Here is a 20,204-nt window from a genome sequence, read left to right as displayed (position 1 = left end):
TCAAGTTACTAAACGACCCCTAAGTTTTTTAAATCAAATAATCAGGGTCAAATTCTAAAATATGAAGCTTTTTTCTTGCTTAGACAAAAATAAGACGACTTTAAAATCAAATTAAAATGGAAAAATACTTTGGGACATGTGTTTATGGTCAGAAACACATGTTTCAAAGTATTTTTTTTTATTTTATTCCGCGTTTTAATATCGTCCTATTTTTATCTATGCATGAAAAAGTGTCACATTTCAGTCTTTGACTTAAATAATCATCCCCGGTATTACTATATAGTGTGAGGACACTTTTGTTATTATTATTTAGGCTGAAAAAAATTGAGATAGTACATAATAGATACTAACTCAAAAAATTATGAGTGTTTAAATATTATAAAAATTAAATAATTTGAGTCAAATTTTATTAATTGAATCAAATCAAACCTAGTGGAGCCATGAACTAAGATCTGGGCTAAACGAGGTGGAACCAACTAACCAAGTAGAGGGTGGGAGTGGGACTCGGTAGAATCAAGGGGAGCTAGGAACAAGGATTAGGTGGAGCTAGGAACCAAAGTCTAGATGGAACGAGGTGGAACCAAGTAGAATCCAAAACTAGGATCTAGGTGGGACTTGTTAAAATCAAGTGGAGCCAAGAATAAGGTCTAGGTGGGACCAAAGTAGAACCTAAAATTGAGTCTAGGTGAAAGGAGATGAAACTATATGGAGTCAAGAACTAAAGTCTAGGTGGAACAAGATAGAATCCGGAACGGAGAATAGCCAAGGTGGAACCATGAGCCAAAAGAAAAATGGGGACAAACAATTGGTAACATAATTAAAATTAGAGGCAGAAGCATATATATATATATATATTATTTTTTGAAGAAAAGCATATATCTTCATTGTTCACCACCTTCAGTTGAAGACTTGAAGAAGTGAAAAGAACTTGAAGAACCAACCTTCCATATCTAAAAAGCTTAAAATCCCCTCTGTTTCCAACACAAAAGCTGATTTCCAATAGCTTCAAATTCTTCTGACTTCCAACCAGAAAAAACCTAGTTGGTGAATGCCAACCATAAGCCCAACAATTGGATCATTCCACTTGCTAACATTCTTTGGATCCACGTTTTCCAAGCCATTGAGCTCCACCCAGATTTTCAAGTGAGTTGATGAACCTACAGAATTAGCATTTCAGGAAAATGAGGCGGAAACATGCAATCACCAACACCAATCAACGTATAGTACTCGACTAAGCATTGAGTTTCTTGAGTCTGCATAAGAATTAATTCCATTTTGGTTCCTCCACTATAATGATATTTATTCTACTCATATTTAGGGATGGCATCCTCGAGTATGCAAATGCAATATTCATATTCGGGACGAGTTTGGGTACTAAAACCAAATAGACAAGTGTCAGAATTTGTGCTTTCTGGATGGCCAAGTGCGATATTGTAATGCTTCAGAGGCAAAGCTTGGCGGAAGCTTTAAGGGCATGTGCCAAGAATTTGCTGTTTCATCAGGGAAAGCTAGTTCATGGCGCAGCGGTTAGAAGGGGTTATGGATTTGATTTGATGATAAATAACGACCTTATTCATATGTATGCAAAATGCAGTAGAGTGAAGTGGGCACGCAATGTGTTTGATAAAATGCCTACAAGAAATGTGGTTTCATGGACAGCTTTAATGTGTGGGTATTTACAGGGTGGTAATGCGGAAGAGTCACTGTTACTTCTACCTCAGATGATGGTTCATTCGGATGCAAAACCTAATGAATTTACTTTCTCAACCAACATCAAGGCGTGCGGGATTCTTGGTGCTATCGAAAAAGGAAGGCAGATTCATAGTTTTTGTGGGAAAAGTGGCTTTGAATGGTACCCAGTTGTTGGGAATTCAATGATTGATATGTATGCAAGATGTGGGAAAATAGACGAGGCCGAAAAGATTTTTTATGCAATGCCTCATAGAGGTCAGATAACTTGGAATGTGATGATAGCAGGATATGCACTAGAAGGTATGGGCGATAAATCTTTAATTTTGTTCAAACAAATGCAAGAACATGGAGAAACGCCTGACAACTTCACATTTGCCAGCACCTTCAAAGCTTGTACTGCTTTCAGAGCTATCCATGAAGGAAATCAAATTCATGCTTTTCTAATTGTGAGGGGATTTCCCATTTCAAGCGACCGAGTTATTTCTGGTGCACTCATCGAACTGTATGTCAAATGTGGGAGCTTATTTGAAGCACAGAAAGTGTTTGATCTAGCAGTACAAAAAGGTATTGTTTCTTGGACAGCACTGATTGTAGGTTATGCTCAAGAAGGCAATTTAGCGAAGGCCTCAGACATGTTCAGAGAGCTTAGGGCGAGTGAACTTCCCATGGATGGGATTCTTCTCTCTAGCTTGATGGGTGTTTTTGCTGATTTTGCTCTTATTGAGCTGGGGAAGCAGCTACACTGTTATTCCATCAAAGTGCCATGTGGTTTAAATACACCAGTGCTTAATTCAGCCATTGATATGTATTTAAAATGCGGGTTTATAGAGGAAGCTGAAAGACTTTTCGATGATTTGCAGGCGAAGAGTGTAATCTCTTGGACAGCGATGATAACGGGCTATGGCAAGTATGGACTTGGCACAAAAGCAGTGGAACTCTTCAAGAGAATGGAATCGGACAATTTCGAGCCAGATGATGTTGCCTACCTTTCCATGCTTACAGCTTGCAGTCATTCAGGACTAATCGAAGAAAGCCAAAAATACTTTTCGAAACTGTGCAATGAACGTCGGGTGAAACCTCGGGTGGAGCACTATAGTTGCATGGTTGATGCCCTAGGTCGTGCTGGGCGCTTAACAGAAGCCAAGAATCTTATAGAGAGTATGCCGGTAGAACCAAATATAGAGATATGGCAGACACTGCTAAGTGCATGTAGAACGCATAAGAATGTCGAAGTGGGAGGGGAAGTAGGGGAGATGCTATTGAGGTTGGATGGTGACAACCCGGTTAATTATGTAATGCTGTCAAATCTATATGCTGAGGCAAACCACTGGAGAGAGTGTGAAAATCTAAGGAATCTGGCGAAGACGAAAGGCTTAAAGAAGGAAGCAGCGCAGAGCTGGGTGGAGGTGAAGAAAAAGATGCACTTTTTCTACAACAGAGATGAGAGACACCCAGACATGAAAGCCATCCACGAGATTCTGAAAGAGATGGAGAGGAAAATGAAAATAGAGTTGGGGTATGAACACGCAATCAGGTTTTCGTTGCATGATGTAGAAGAGGAATCAAGGGAGGAGAGCTTGATGTTTCACAGCGAGAAACTGGCAATCGGATTGGCATTGCTTAGTGGAGAAGAGAGTGGAAACAAGGCAAAACCCATTCGTATTTTCAAGAACCTGAGAGTTTGTGGAGATTGCCATGAGTTCATCAAGGGTTTGTCCAAGATTTTGAATAAAGTTTTCCTGGTAAGAGATGCTAACAGGTTTCACAAGTTTGAGAATGGTGCATGCTCTTGTAGAGACTATTGGTGACAAATGAATTTAATAAACCTGGTTTATTCTTAACTTCATAATACCTTATTTTTAACAGTCCAAACCCCCCTATTCAACAGAGGGGAGGGGGCGAAAATCGCCATTTTTGTATAGTTGATATTCCAAAGAATCATGTGAAACATTGTATTGCATATTTGCATAGTCAATAAGATGCACTAACACATGAACTGTGATTTATTATTAAGATTGAGAAGAAAAGGCAGCAGCATTACATTATTGTTGAAGTAGCATAACTACATATTCTATGAATAGCAGGGCAAAATTCTAGCAGGAAAAAACACAAGAGAAAGGTGGTATTCTTACAATGGCTGGGGGCGAGACTGTACAATGAAAATGTCTTTTCCGACGAGACATCCTTCCACATCTTGAGGGCACCCGAATTTGCGCTCTAGGAAGAAACCAACGGTTCCAAGTCGCTGCCCGAGTTGATGCCTGAAAACTGGGTCCACTGTCAATGGCTTCATGCTGTAATCCACAGTTAACCGAATGACCTCCCCGTCAGCTGGACCGGTGCCATGAACTACCATCTCCTCGCTGAAATTGGCAAACGCCAGTGTCTGCACCTTGTCGTCAAATTTCCCGCTGGAAAGGCGCCAGGGAGTGCCCCTTGTGCCGGAGGCAAGAGTTTCGCCTAGTCCTGATGCTATTTCAGCCTCAACAGAATTCTGGTCATGGTCTGTCGGGCTTAGGGTGTGGAGCACAAAGGAAAGATCCGGCGAAAGCATTTCTTGCACCAACACAGCCATCGCTGCATCCTTTTGGGGAACACCAGCAGCTCTGCGGCTTAACACTGCTCTGCGGGTGTAAAGTGATGCCCAAACACGGCTTACACAATGCCCGAAAACTATTGGATTTGAAGGGCTGACATTGGGAATTGATTCATATAGGCCAGCCGCAGACATCCCAGCCAGGTCCTCAACATTAGCACTCGAGCGTACGATTAACCGTGTTTGGCCAGGAAACATACTTCCTAAGGTCTCGATGACGTTCGTTGGAGGCTTTAGTGAAGTGATCAACTCCTGGATTTCATTACAGAGTCTATCAAGTTCACCGCCCTCAACTTGAGCCGTTTCTATCTGTTCCACAAGAGACGTGAAGGTTTCCATGCACTTGCTTTGTTCTAGAGCCATCTCCATAGACCCAAAAGGTATAACAGCTCCAGTAGGCACATTAAATGACGCTGGCACCCCTTGATCACTATAAACTGCCATTCAACGAGAGGAAGAACCAGAAGATAACATTTTTGTCAAAAAGCAGCAAAAAAAATTATGATATGTAGTCAGAAGCATTAAATAGAGGTGGTCACATGCACCTTTTTGAGAAGCCGATGACAAAGAGGCCAAATGAGCACAGGCAGCAGCCTTCGCCCCCGAACTTTGTATATCTGCATCAGCAAGTGGCACGACACCTCCAGTAGATGCAACCTGAACAGGCGAACAGGCATATAAGTCAGATTGGGCCAAGGTCACTCAACTAGGCTATAATGCACATGGGCCAAACCACACTAAAAGACTGAATCCAATAAATTAACTGGTCTAACCCATGACCTTATAAACCCATATGTTCTCTCTAATTTTTTCAATGTGGGACTTTTAACATGGATTAACATTTTGGTGCAACATAATACTCGGTAAGAAAAGAATTTTGCACCTGTGTCAAATTAGTAACTGCAGAAGAGCTGTTGTTTGATACGGCCATGTTTGTCAAGGAGCCTTCAGTGGAATTTTCCACGGAACGGATACTGCTACTGTTCTCTTGTGAAGAGGGGTTTAACTTCACACCTGTTGATGATGCATCCAGCCTGAAAATTTTGGGGAGTAATTGTTTATGGTGAAATTAAAGTACGAAAAAAAATTGAAAAACCAAATTTCCAAAAACAGAGCATCACTAGTAGACTTCAATAACATAACCTGACATATTTTCCAATCAACCCTTGTAAATTACTGATTTCTTCATCATCTTCACAAGTCACAAATACAACTTTTTCCTACAAATCACAACTATAAGAATCTACAAACCTTAACCTCAACTTTCAGAGGAAGAGATGGGGGTCGGGATTATACACAAAACTTACCTGTCGGGCCCTAACGCCAAGATGAGATAAATGAGGCAACTCTTGCAGAAGTATAACGCCAGCTATGTTACTCCCAGCAGCTGTTACCTGGAAGAGAGTCAGACCGCTATTATCCAGTGCATCTTTTGGTGAGCACTATTTATTCTGGAATATAAACGGCACATATATGAAGGCTAGTATCATTTCACAAGGCATGAGAGACATAAGCAACCTCTTCATCCCCATCCGCCTTGCTGACAACAAGAATGACAGGTCCAGTTTCAGATGAAGGCAGTGAACCTGGGACTATTCTATCCACCTGACATCCAACAATTCGGTTAAAAAATACTCCAAACATATTTCGGATGAACAAACAAATGACGAGAACAAAATATGCTGTGATCAGCATAGCAGCAAGTAACAGCACCAGTGAAGACACAGTTTTGCCGTAAAGGTACACAAAATTAACAAATATATATCATCAGTACAAGTTTACTTGCATAGCTATACAACACTACATCTGCTTTTAGAGTAGTTTAAGCAAGACATAATTGTTCCACCATCTCATTTATACGAGTAACATAGGTCTATTTTGAGATCTCTATTCTGTATTCTTTCTTCCAATTAACGATTCTGTAGTTTCTTTATATTGGAAAAGAACACATTTTCTAAATCATTCTTGATATACAAACAGACCCATATTTGTACGGCCAGGTTGGGATATTATCTTATATGTAGGTACATGTAATTCTTCAAAGTTTATTGATAAATCATATATATTAATGAAAGGAATCAGTTTAAACTATTTAATCAACTGCAACTGATTTCATTTGCAAATATCCTTATGCCTTGTTTATCTTAAACAGAAACCAATTCTACTATGACGCAAGCACAAAATGTCGCAAGTGCACAATGCATTACGGTTAGAAATAAACAGAAGTATGGTTAACTATATACAGCAGCCACCTGTATTAACTTTCCATAAGAATCTCCTGGAATGAGGACATCCCACCCATGTGACCCAAGCGTCCTTCTAACAGCCTTTAGCAGTAGGGTACACAGCTTTGAAACCTGAAAAACCACTCTGGACACAACATATGCTATAAGAAATTAGATTCCAGTAAGATTCTTTTAACGATGGTCATAGAGTAATAGTCCAAAAAGCCAGAACACTATGATCGTTAGGTATTAACAACTAATTTGATCAGAATTATGAAAATCATTATGCAATTGTACCCAGCACGAATCTCAGCTTCAGTGTATGTTCTCACGCTATTTTCAGGAATCCCCAAAGCTTTTCCTAACGTCTGCAAGATGTGGATTCAGTTAAAATACAAAATCGATAAATAAATAAATAATTAGTAATAATCAATCCTCTTGGGCAAATAGTAGAAAGCAAGAATTTAAAGGTTTAATTCTCAATGCATTTCTTTAGCCAAAAAGAACTTGTTTTTTAGTCAATTGGGACAAGAAATATTTCTGAGAAAATGATGTGGAAACTAAAACCAATAATTCCGATCCATCCAGTTGGCACTCAGCAATATGATATCCATGTGATTATGGATAACAAGGCAATAGCAGGCGAAGCTCAAGCCAACATTCCCACAAGACCAAGAAACATTCTATTTAGACGATATAAAATTGAATTACGGAGTACATCAGAGGTTGAAAATTTAAAGATGCATAAGCAAAGAGTTACACCTGGACTTTCTCAGGTAATAACTGAAGAAGTGCCTCGGAATACTCTTCAGTCAGCCTCCTACATCTGTCAAGAGTGGCTTTTAGTCTTAGTGCCCATATTTTCCTACCATCTTCACCACCTTCAGTTGAAGAAGTGAAAAAGAATCTTAAGAACTGGAAACATGCAATCACCAACAACAATGAGCTATTGACGTGAAGACCAAACCTTCCATATCTAAAAAGCCCCTTTGTTTCCAACACAAAAGCTCATTTCCAATAGCTTCACATTCTTCTGACTTCCAACCAGAAAAACCTAGTTGGTGAATGCCAACCATGAGCCCAACAATTGGATTATTCCACTTGCTGACATTCTTTGGATCTACGTTTTCCACAAGCCATTGAGCTCCTCCCAGATTTTCAAGTGAGTTGATGAACCTACAGAATTAGCATTTCAGGAAAATAAGGCCAATTAAACTTTCTTCTTTTTTCTATAAAAGGAGGAAGGGAGGGAGGCAGAGGTTAACTGAGTAGAATGCATAATAGCTGTTCAACTATGTAAATATATGTGCTCACCATATAACCACATTAATGGATTCCTATTGTTATAATCTAAGATTGTGTCATGGTCACTCAATTGGGCTATAATGCACATGGGCCAAACCACGATCCAATCTATTAGCTAGTCTAACTCATAGTCTTATAAACCCATATGTTATCTTAGATTTTCAATGTGGAATTCTTAACACCTATAAATTGAATTTCCTTCTGGATTTAGAAGAATAGAGGCTATCAACTCAACAGTTGAGAAAAAGAATGGATATTCTCAAAATCAATGTCAACCATCTCTTTTTTTTTTTTTTTTTTTTTTTTTGGAATTATGATTAATAAAACGAAAATTGTTATCATTATCAATGTTATGCAAAGAATTACACTGAACTTAGTGTATTAGCACTCAGCCCCGCATTGATTTCAGGCACAAGTAAAAAAAGCTAACGCTTCAAATATGCTCTGGCATACAATATATACCTGCTCAAAAGAACAAATGCATAGTCTTCTAGCCCAATCTCAGAAAGGCGCCACTGCACAGTAATAAAGAATGCAAATTCTTCATTTGATTTGCAAAAGATAGACATTATTTATTTAAATGTCAATACTAGAAACTATATCAAACCTTTTGGCGCATTGCAATAGCAGCATCAGGAGCATCGTTTCTAAGGCCACTTTCAAGACCCTTAACAACTACCTCACGGAGGGCATTTAAAGATTGTAATGTATTCACTAGAAGTGCAATTACTCCACTCTCAGAAACATTGCTTATTTCACCCATTTCATCCAAGGCCTAGAAAGATAAATGAATCAAACTCTGAGAAAAAGAAAAAGACTAGACAAATTATTGAATGTGCTCACTAGTAGATCTTACCTCCCAAAAAACCATGATAATCTACTCAGGTTGAAAGAACATAAAATAATACTCTATAATGATAATAATAACTACTCCCTCCATCCCATTTTATGTGTCTAGTTTGATTAACGAAGCTTGACTGAAGTTATTTTTAATTCAATTTTTCATAATGTTAAGTTTAATATTAGTATATAAAATTTATATATTTAGAAGCTACATTAAAAATACTATTAAACACACACACAAAAAAAAATCTAATCTAAAAATAATTTAAAAATACTAAAGAAAATAAGCAAAGAAGATAGAGCTGGTTTGACTAATGCATAGTAAACAGGACAGGTAAAATGGGATAGAAGTAGTAAATAAATCCAGTAACAAGCCTTTGTGCATTGATATTTACTAATTTCAAGTTTTCAATTTAAAGACTTAAATTTATAACTTATTATCTCTTTCTAACAAGTGAATTAACTAAGTTAGCATAGCCAAGGGTGCTAATCACTAATCCTAGGCACTCAGTATCTAGAGCAAAATAAAAGCAATTTTTGCACAATGCTGAAAATTCACAAATGTTGGAAAAATTACTAATTATTTGAAGTGGACAAGTAACCTCATTGAGAGGCTTGAACTAGATTCAATACATGTTATGGTGAGGGAGTTCCTAAGAGGCTAAGAAACTCGAGAAAAGAATATTGAAGAATTGGCCAATGCTGGAATTTTCTACTTTCATGCCCACATACCTCAAATATTTTATGACTGAAATTTAGAGTGGATTGAATTTATGTCTAAACCAGTTAGGTAGGCTGGCAAGTTTCCGAATTAGTACTACTACAGAGTTTGGTAATATTGTGTCATGGTCACTCAATTGGGCTATAATGCACATGGGCCAAACCACGATCCAATCTATTAGCTAGTCTAACTCATAGTCTTATAAACCCATATGTTATCTTAGATTTTCAATGTGGAATTCTTAACACCTATAAATTGAATTTCCTTCTGGATTTAGAAGAATAGAGGCTATCAACTCAACAGTTGAGAAAAAGAATGGATATTCTCAAAATCAATGTCAACCATCTCTTTTTTTTTTTTTTTTTTTTTTTGGAATTATGATTAATAAAACGAAAATTGTTATCATTATCAATGTTATGCAAAGAATTACACTGAACTTAGTGTATTAGCACTCAGCCCCGCATTGATTTCAGGCACAAGTAAAAAAAGCTAACGCTTCAAATATGCTCTGGCATACAATATATACCTGCTCAAAAGAACAAATGCATAGTCTTCTAGCCCAATCTCAGAAAGGCGCCACTGCACAGTAATAAAGAATGCAAATTCTTCATTTGATTTGCAAAAGATAGACATTATTTATTTAAATGTCAATACTAGAAACTATATCAAACCTTTTGGCGCATTGCAATAGCAGCATCAGGAGCATCGTTTCTAAGGCCACTTTCAAGACCCTTAACAACTACCTCACGGAGGGCATTTAAAGATTGTAATGTATTCACTAGAAGTGCAATTACTCCACTCTCAGAAACATTGCTTATTTCACCCATTTCATCCAAGGCCTAGAAAGATAAATGAATCAAACTCTGAGAAAAAGAAAAAGACTAGACAAATTATTGAATGTGCTCACTAGTAGATCTTACCTCCCAAAAAACCATGATAATCTACTCAGGTTGAAAGAACATAAAATAATACTCTATAATGATAATAATAACTACTCCCTCCATCCCATTTTATGTGTCTAGTTTGATTAACGAAGCTTGACTGAAGTTATTTTTAATTCAATTTTTCATAATGTTAAGTTTAATATTAGTATATAAAATTTATATATTTAGAAGCTACATTAAAAATACTATTAAACACACACACAAAAAAAAATCTAATCTAAAAATAATTTAAAAATACTAAAGAAAATAAGCAAAGAAGATAGAGCTGGTTTGACTAATGCATAGTAAACAGGACAGGTAAAATGGGATAGAAGTAGTAAATAAATCCAGTAACAAGCCTTTGTGCATTGATATTTACTAATTTCAAGTTTTCAATTTAAAGACTTAAATTTATAACTTATTATCTCTTTCTAACAAGTGAATTAACTAAGTTAGCATAGCCAAGGGTGCTAATCACTAATCCTAGGCACTCAGTATCTAGAGCAAAATAAAAGCAATTTTTGCACAATGCTGAAAATTCACAAATGTTGGAAAAATTACTAATTATTTGAAGTGGACAAGTAACCTCATTGAGAGGCTTGAACTAGATTCAATACATGTTATGGTGAGGGAGTTCCTAAGAGGCTAAGAAACTCGAGAAAAGAATATTGAAGAATTGGCCAATGCTGGAATTTTCTACTTTCATGCCCACATACCTCAAATATTTTATGACTGAAATTTAGAGTGGATTGAATTTATGTCTAAACCAGTTAGGTAGGCTGGCAAGTTTCCGAATTAGTACTACTACAGAGTTTGGTAATTACAAGAGTTGGAAGATTTTAAATTGCTTATAGTTTCATGTGCTTTAAGATTCCTATAATCTTTTCCATGTAAGATAGAATAGGTTTTATCTTAAGAAACACACAAGTAACAGCACAAGCAAGTCAATTCATGTCTCAGACTGACCAGAGAGAACTGTTTACCTTTTTGGACTCGGAGAACAATGAAAGAATTGATAAGCTTTTTTCATCCAATGATTCTCGTATAGATTCCAGTTGCTCCCCAAGACTGAGTGAATAGGCCAAACAAAATTGTCAAATTAAATTATCTATAGACAATGAATTCAATTTTCAAGCAATGAAGCATACATGCAAATATATATGGTCATGACAAATCTTATTGCTGATTTTATTATTATTGTTGTTATTATTTTGTTTAGATAAGTGATAAATCATATTGGCAATACTGTTGAATTATTTTAAAGTAGGTGCTAATACATGGGATCATTCTAGAAAATCATAGATGCATTTAAATTTCAGCACAATTGGATTGAGATAGCAGAATTGTTATACTAAATAAAACTAGCAAGAAGGATATAATAATGAACATTTCACACTAAAACATTTCTGTCACTTACAAGTTCCGATAATCAGATTGTCCATAAACATTATAGTATTGAACCTTTGCAAATGTTATGACCCAGATTTTACCCTCCAAGCACAAAATTGAGTCAAAGGTATAACAATTGTAAAGGTAGTTTCAAAGTTCAAACAATGTTGACTCACACGAACTTTAGGGGTATTTACAAAGACATGATTGGTTTATACCATACCTTGCAGCATTGAAGAAATCTTTTAGTTCATGATGGAATATCTTGAACTGTTCAATAAATGCTTCACTATATTCTCCAGGATTTTTAGTTATCCTTTCAAGCATAAGTTCGGTTGCAACTAAATCTTCTGGGCCAGCATTGCGATGAAGCTTGTTTTGTATTGTATGTTTGATATCTTGCTGAATACAAGGTAGAGATAAATAACAAAATTTGAGAACATTGTCAACATTCAGCAAACAAAACTACAACCTTAAGGTAGCAAACAAAACTACAACCTTAAGGTCATGAGGGATGTCATTTCTATGAGCAATATCCCTGATTCTTGTTAAAGGGACAGATGCAGTAAACTCTGCTTTAAAAGACGGCAAACACGGATGGATCTTGCGGATTACAAGTATTTCCTGCATATCATCCAAGAGAAAAAGCTTAGTTAGTGAGAGCACTTTCTTAGAATCATGAAGATCAACGAGATGCATTGCAACAAATCTTCAGATGTAAAAATTTTCTAAATCGCATTGACACAAAGAATTATGCATTATGATTTTTCATCAAAGGGTGCTTATACAATGACTATAGATAATTATTCCAAATACCTATCTATATCTATCATCATAATAATAATTTTCTCCTAGAGAAGAGGATGACACTGAAAATATGACAAAATCTTTGAATTAGTTAAATCTAAACCAGCATTTGGTCATTTCTTGACAAAGGGCAGTGTTTCTTTCCATTATATTATTCATAAGCATTTTGGTACACTGACATCAGTGTTTTGTGTATTAAGCTTATAAATATTCAATATATTCATATAATATCACAAGACTAACATATACATTAGATTTCTTGGAATCTGGAGTCATAAAAAGATCAGAAATTATGAATAAAATAAACCAAAAACTTTAAACTTTAATCCATTAAAAGAATGGATTCAGAATGATATTCATTGTGAAGGCTTAAAGAAAGGACCCATCTATTATATCATCCAAGTAGAAAGAAATGTCTTCCAATAATGTGCAGAAGAGAAGCTGTGAAATAGATATATATTAGACCGATTTTCAAATTGATGAATGACCACCTGAAGTGTTGCATCTTTCCTGCCCAAGATTCTTTCTAGTTCACGGAATATAAGCCTGGAAATTTCAGCATGTCTATTTGGCCGATGATGACCACCATCTTCAAAACAAGGAATTTGCCCTGTGTTTATCCACTGCGAGTAAAGGCATCTATTAGTAGGAAAATGGAAAGATTGGTTATACTGGAGGTTGATTCAAGGACGTAAATCAATAAAATAGAATCACAGAACCTTCAGATATATAGCTGAATATGTAAGAGCCTCAAGGCGATGTGCACTTTCCACATTATCAACAATTAGGTCACGCACAACTTCAAGCTGTAAATAAAATATAAATAATAAAGAGTTAACAAAGGAACGATTGAGATTCAAACAACAATCTCTCCTAAAATGTTTTTTTTCCTTAAAAAAATTGTGATAATGTTACTATTAAACAGAGCAAAAATTCATATAAACAAAAGAATTGATATCAATCTATAATAATAACTTTAAATAGTCTGTATGAAAAACTTGTCAAACCAAAAGTGAATATACATTTCACCACAGGTTATGAAGCTTCTGTCCTCCAACTATCATGACCAGAAGATTTATATAAATATGCAACGACCAGAGTGTGTGTGTGTGTGTGTGTGTGTGTATATATATATATATATATATATATTGAAGCCACAGCAGTAACCTCCCCTACAAACAATCTATACAGGACACCAACTAACTTCAGCAGTTGAATACCTTTGGGGAAACATCTTGTGGTTTTCTAACTTCAACCCAGTTACGCATAAGCAAGGACTTTTTTCTTTCATTTGCTTACAGAACTCTTAAAGTAAATAGGGCACTCTTCTACTCAAATAAAGTAAAATACCCAAGCAATCAATGCAGAAGTTCACCAGTTTGCAATCTTCACAAACTTTTTTATGGACCACTTTCTCTACATTTTCCTAGACCCTAATACCCTATCACTCCAAAAATGCTCTATTTGCTGTTGGAAATTGAAGTATAATTAAGTTCTGTAGCATGGTTCTAAAAACACTTGATTTTCATTCCAAAGTAGTAGGACAACACAGCTTGGAAATATACTTGCAGAAATCATATTGCATAAAACCATAGAGCCTCAATTACAACTTGAAGGACTTAAATAAGCAGCATGAAAATCCTGATGGGCTTCAAATAACAGCATGAAATGATATTAAGGAACGACATACAAGTGAAAGAAGAACAAAAAAAATCATAAGGGGTGTAATACTAAAACTAGACTATGATATAGGCATATAGCATAGATAGCATAGATTCTAAAAATATATGCAATACTCATACACCACAAGTGCAGAATATGCTGCATTGCTGCAGACAGCTAAAAGCCTAAAGTCAAGGGTAGATTTCTGTAAAAAACAGAGGTTAAAACTTTTGTCAGTATTTTCACCTTTCGCCACCAATTTCGAGAATTCTTGTCGCCTTCCACTAGCTTTAGCGGAATCTCTGCAAGACCTGATGTATCCCACTTCCTATTCTTTTCCATGTCCAGCTGATCCTTTGAACGGACAAAGGATACAGCCTTCCCTTGCCACTGCTCCACAAAAGCGCTCGACTGCATGTCCAGTTCAGTAGAATCTTCAGTAACTACAGATCCATTGTCAGCCAGCACTTCTGCTTCATACTCCCCTTCTGAATCCAAAGGCAACAATTCCAGAGGCTTATCTGTCAGGTTCCACTGGCAAACCATCTCAAAACTTCCTCCTGCTGGAAGTTTCAAGACCCGGTTATCCCCAGTTTCCCAAAGTAGATTCTTATCCTTTCCAACAATTACAAATTTGAACTCTATAGGCTCACCCCCCTTAAATTCCATTTCAGAAACCCATCCTTTTTCTGTCCAGTCCATCATCACATTCTTCTTCCATGACCCCAGTTCTTTTGTTGATCCCAAAATCGCAATGTGCTCACCGAATTCAACTTGGTGATCAAGGCAAATCTTCAGCTTCAAATTTTCACGTGCTGATCTTTTTTTCTTTCCTTTCTTCTCTCCCTCCCTGTCTCATGGAAAAAAAATTAAAAATAAATAAAAAAATAAAAAAGAAAGAGTTGTCAAAACTTAATACCAAATACTTATAGAAAAACTCAGATTCAACAAGTTAAATATATCAATACATCCACTTCTGAATTAAACTATAGTACTCTGAAGTAGAATGATAGAAAAATGTAAGAAGAATCTATCTTTTCTATTAATTATTGCATTCTTCATTAAAACCGTTTCCAATTTCTAAAAAATGTAATGTAGCACACAGGAAATTTGTGAAAATCTTTATTCTTCTACTAAAGGGCAATCTCCCAACTTTCACATCATGCACATAATTTATATACTATCAGCAATAATAAAAAGACCAAATTTTTAGAAGAAAACCAATTTTTCAACGCTTTCCTAAAGAAGTAAAAAGGAAAACCTGGTTTCAACAGAAGATACGCCGCATATTATTCGAGAGGAAATTCCTCTTGTTGGTCGGCTCATTATGGAACCCGGAATCCCTTGGGGCTCCAATATCAATCTGGGTTCAATGAATTTCAGTTTTCCCAGACTTCTGCCGCGCCTCGTGCTCGGAATATGGCGGTATGGGTATGCATATTTAGCGTTGGCAATAGAATAACAGTGCAACGCACGCAGAGAATCCATCAAAGAGAAAAGAGTGAAAGAGCAAAGGCTGTGTGAGCAAAGCGGTGATTGTTGGAGAAATTAGGAAGCAAACGAAGGTCTAAAGATTGGGTGAGTGAGTGGAAGAAAGAGTACAGATCCCCATGAGCGATCTCGAAACCTTAATGGGAGAGAAATCTGACATTAATTAGCTTGTTTTGGCAGAAATAAACGGCGGTTGTCTGTTGCCTAGACACCCTCCATTTTTTGGATAGCTCTGGGTAATCGGTATTACACTATAGTCACGTGGCTCATGACTCGTCAGCCCGATTAGAACGTATGTTTCATTAACAATTGAATTGTTACAAATTGTTACAAACGGACAATGATAAATACACAAGACTAAGCCAGATTCTTAATGTAACTCAAATACAATAGTAGAGTCCTAATATTCCCCATCAAACTGAGAGTAGTGAAGCAACCTTAAGCTTGTCACGAAGATAGAAAAAATGAGGAGTTCATAGCGGCTTTGTAAAAATATCTGCAATTTGATCCTTTATGGAGGTAAAATTAACCAAAATCTCACCCACAACTACTTTATCTCGTACAAAGTGATAATCAATCTCTATGTGCTTAGTGCGAGCATGAAAGACAGGATTGACACACATATATGTTTTCTCCAAGATTATCACACTATAATTTCGGCACAAGAATAGAACCAACATCAAACTCACGTAATAAAGAAATCAACCACGTTACCTCAACAAAAACATCAGCAAGAGCCTTGTATATACTTTGCTTCACTAGAAGAACGAGCAACTGTTTTCTACTTCTAGAGACCCAAGAGATCATATTAGAACCAAGGAAAACAACAAACCCACTTGTTGACTTACGATCAGAAAGACAACCGGCATAGTTAGAATCAGTAAAGGCATGCAAATCTAAAGATGAAGACTTGTTCAAACGTAAACCGATATGCATGGTGTCTTTCACATATACCTGAGGACCCTTTTTAACTGCACCCAATGTGTCACCATAGGAGCATGCATATGTTGACACAACCGGTTAACAGCATAGGAAAGATCAGGCCTAGTCACTGTAAGATACTGTAGCGCCCCAACCAGACTGCGAAACTGAGTTGGGTCTAAATAAGGCTCATCAGATTCGTCTACATGCCGTGACACCGAGATAGGCATTGCTAAAGGCTTACACTGCGACATACCAGCACGACGGAGAATGTCAGTCATGTACCGCTACTAAGATAACAAAACACCATCAGCTAACTTCACCCCTTCAATCCCAAGGAAAAAACATGATGCACCTAGATCACGTATTTTAAAAGCAGTAGAGAGTTTAGCCAACAACGTGGAAATCAGTCATGCATCACTCCCCATGAGAAGAATGTCATCAACATAAACAAGTAGATATACCTGCATAGAACCTTGTGAATAGATGAAAAGTGACACATCGGTTTTAGAAACCCGAAAACCAACCGATATTAAGAAAGCCTGCAAATGATGAAACCACGCTCGCGGTGCTTGTTTCAAACCATACAAAGAACGTTACAACAAACAAACATGATCAGGAAAATCTTTATCAGCATAACCTTACGGCTGGCCCATATAGACTGTCTTAGCTAGATTTCCATTCAAGAACGCATTATGAACATCAAGCTAACGAACAATCCAACTAGAAGACTGAAAGTTGTACTTTTGGTGGGTAGATTAGTGAGTGTCGTCCTCTAGGAATGGCTAGACAGGACTAGAGTAGCAAGAGATTAAACACAAAATCATTATGTGATTGAAAGCTAACCCAAATTATAATATTTGTTTGCATAGAGACAATTATAAAACAAGTAGTTGATTGGGTAATAAACAATGCTGAAGGAGAGGATTTAAATCAAATAACAATGTACAAATGCTGCTTAGTGTTCTAAGGTTCTAGGCTAGACAATGTTCAATAATGAAAGTGAGAGAGTAAAGTCACAGCCAATGTCACTCTCGTGGACAATAGACTATCACCAAATCTAATCCCATTCTCATAGCAATTAGACTAGGTGAGGCAATTGATCAAGCACCTTGTGTGCATAATCCCTTTCAACTCTCCTATCTCAAGGGTAAGTTAAAAATGTGAAAGGTTTGGCTATGGTGAATCCCTATCTCATAGGTGAACACCAATTCCATTAATCTCTTGCAAAGTTGGGCCCTAACCAAACAAGAGTCAAACATTTCCCTAATTTCACAATCACATTTATTTAGAGGCATAAACAAAACCTAGATTTGGCAATTCAATTCATGTTGGCATTCATACAAAACAATTCAATCTAAATCCCTAAAGTATTTAACTACTCATAATAGAATTGAAAAACTATGAGCAATTGGAAAAATATGCAATGAATTCAAGTTCACAAGTAATTTGTAAATTGCAAAAATATGAAATAGAAACTCTTATTTGATTGAATTTATAAAATATGAATATGAAATTGAAGAAGAAGTTGCGATTACAAGTGATAAATCTTCTCTAAATATTCCAAGAATCGATGGATTTACAATAGGTAGATTTTCTAGAATGGTTTGTAGAGAGAAGAGATAGAAGATTTGAAAAATTCAAAGATAACTTGAAAATAATGCCTAGTGCTATTTATACTACAGGAAATCGTGCCAATAAACATTTACTAGAGTGCCTGGTCACGATGGAGGCCACAACGTGAACTCCATCGTGACCAGGCCCAAGCCTCGCAGGTCCTAGGATGTCACGCTACAGGTCATAGTGTGACCAGTAGCGTGACGCCTGGGATCCGCAAGGTAGTCTAGCAGGTCATGATGAAGGTCACTGCTGCAAGGTAGTCTAGCAGGTCATGATGAAGGTCATCGTGACACGTTAGACTACTTTCTTATGGTTAGGATGTCACGCTGCAGGTCACTTAGTGACCAGCAGCGTGACACCTGACCATCAAAAAGTTAGCCAAAGTGTCACGCGGATGGTCACGACGTGACCTTCAGCGTGACACCCTCCTGGTGGCACGATTTGGCTATCTCTTTGCTCCGTTGAACCTCACCATGGTTTTGACCCTTCATTCTTGAACCATTTTGCCTTGAAAGCATCTCGATTGACCTCATTTTAGCTTCAACATGCCTAGGTCCCAGTTTTCATACCTCAAGCCATAAACACCTTAAACAAGCTTCGTTCTTGCACAATTACATAGCATTCACTCAGAAATGAGTACAAATGAAGCATACTTATATATATATATATATATATATATATATATATATATATATATATATATATATATATATATTATGAGACAAATATCAATTTTGGTCCCACGAGTATTAGCCAAATGACAATTTTGGTCTACATGTTTAATTTCTACCAATTTTGGTCCCACGATCATTGTTTTAGTGCCAAAATTCATCGCGCCGGTCACCATCCGTTTAAAACGTGCTGAAATCTAAATTTTTTAAAGGTATTTTCGTACTTTTCAACTCAATATCTCAATTTGAGCACAAATAAAGAGATTTAAGCCCTAAGACAAATCACAATTCATAGTTCTCCTCCCCAAATTAAGGTAAAATGAGGAGGAAAACTGTGAATTTTGATCGATCAAAGAGGTGCCGCAGATACTATTTTAATTAAAAAAAAATTGTGAGCTTTCCACGTCACTAGCATAGGCTACACCTGTTACAGGTGTAGCTAAAACTCTTTTACGAGTGTAGCGGATTTGCATTTCTGTACTAGTGCATTTTGAAAATTAAGGGGCAACATTTACACTTGAGAGGGACAATATATGTATCATTTTGAAATTGAGGGGCAACTTTTACATCACTAATAGTTCAAGGGTGACATTGATAATTGACATATTATGGAGGGGCATAAATTACAATTTTCCCTAGTTGCAATTTTGTAAAAACGCGCGCTAATCTAAATACATAGTCTAAAAATGATAGTATAAATAAATACTACTTTTTCGTTTGAATTTCTCTAAGTCTTTTTCATTCTCTTTCGGGTAGCATTGTCATTGTCTTTATTTTCAGTACTTATTTTTTTATTATTGGTATTTGGTAATGTGTCATGTGCAATTGAGTGATTGTGATAGTATAGAGAGTAGCATCATGCAATGAGATTATAATGTAGGAAGTTGTTGATTTGTCTCGTTGTGTTTGTATATATAACTGAGATTTTAGTTGTACTATGAACTCTTGATCTTGCAAGCGCCTATTGATATTTGGCAATGATAGTTATCCCCATATATGTTTCATGTGCTGTGAGATGTGTGTCATACATTCTCATGTATGTGAAAGTATTGAACAAAATATTAATATCTATTATATTTGTAAAAGGTTAATGAGTAGTACATTTTGTTTTAATTTCATAACTTGCTTACTCGATAGCTAATAACAACAATAACTTTGCAAGTAGTCCGAATATTGATGCTGCAATATGTCCAGTTTCATCAACAATTTCTACATCCATTTTGCAAATGTTTATTTTGAAGTTCATATTTTTGGAATTAGTATGAATGAGTGTAGTACTTGATTTTATTTATTTATTTATTTATTTTTTGTGTGTGTTGCCTTTTTTTTTTTTTTTTT

General features: G+C 36.4%; 2 protein-coding genes across 2 annotated transcripts; one reads left to right on the top strand and one right to left on the bottom strand.

The window, feature by feature from the left end:
• The first annotated feature begins 895 nt into the window (after nucleotides 1-895).
• LOC116017553 (putative pentatricopeptide repeat-containing protein At3g15130) lies at nucleotides 896-3,705 on the top strand. Its single transcript, XM_031258163.1, has 2 exons — nucleotides 896-1,218; nucleotides 1,319-3,705. Exon 2 carries the CDS (start codon nucleotides 1,416-1,418, stop codon nucleotides 3,498-3,500), a length of 2,085 nt encoding a protein of 694 aa, XP_031114023.1. The 5' UTR covers nucleotides 896-1,218; nucleotides 1,319-1,415; the 3' UTR covers nucleotides 3,501-3,705.
• Nucleotides 3,673-15,913, bottom strand: LOC116017555 (phosphoglucan, water dikinase, chloroplastic). The gene is made up of 19 exons (XM_031258164.1): nucleotides 15,425-15,913; nucleotides 14,410-15,013; nucleotides 13,221-13,307; nucleotides 12,993-13,124; nucleotides 12,193-12,318; nucleotides 11,918-12,096; nucleotides 11,289-11,373; nucleotides 10,054-10,221; nucleotides 9,909-9,961; nucleotides 7,481-7,689; nucleotides 7,276-7,394; nucleotides 6,811-6,881; nucleotides 6,541-6,658; nucleotides 5,807-5,893; nucleotides 5,596-5,682; nucleotides 5,432-5,508; nucleotides 5,172-5,322; nucleotides 4,834-4,945; nucleotides 3,673-4,725 (listed from the first exon to the last, which is right to left on the bottom strand). The coding sequence occupies exons 1-19, from the start codon at nucleotides 15,649-15,651 to the stop codon at nucleotides 3,821-3,823; spliced, it is 3,597 nt and encodes a 1,198-aa protein (XP_031114024.1). The 5' UTR covers nucleotides 15,652-15,913; the 3' UTR covers nucleotides 3,673-3,820.
• Between the last annotated feature and the right edge of the window lie 4,291 nt (nucleotides 15,914-20,204).

Source organism: Ipomoea triloba, chromosome 4 (assembly GCF_003576645.1).
Source record: "Ipomoea triloba cultivar NCNSP0323 chromosome 4, ASM357664v1".
NCBI classification, from domain to species: domain Eukaryota; kingdom Viridiplantae; phylum Streptophyta; class Magnoliopsida; order Solanales; family Convolvulaceae; genus Ipomoea; species Ipomoea triloba.
The sequence above is the reverse complement of the archived record's forward strand: the minus strand, read 5'-3'. Positions and strand labels throughout refer to the sequence as shown.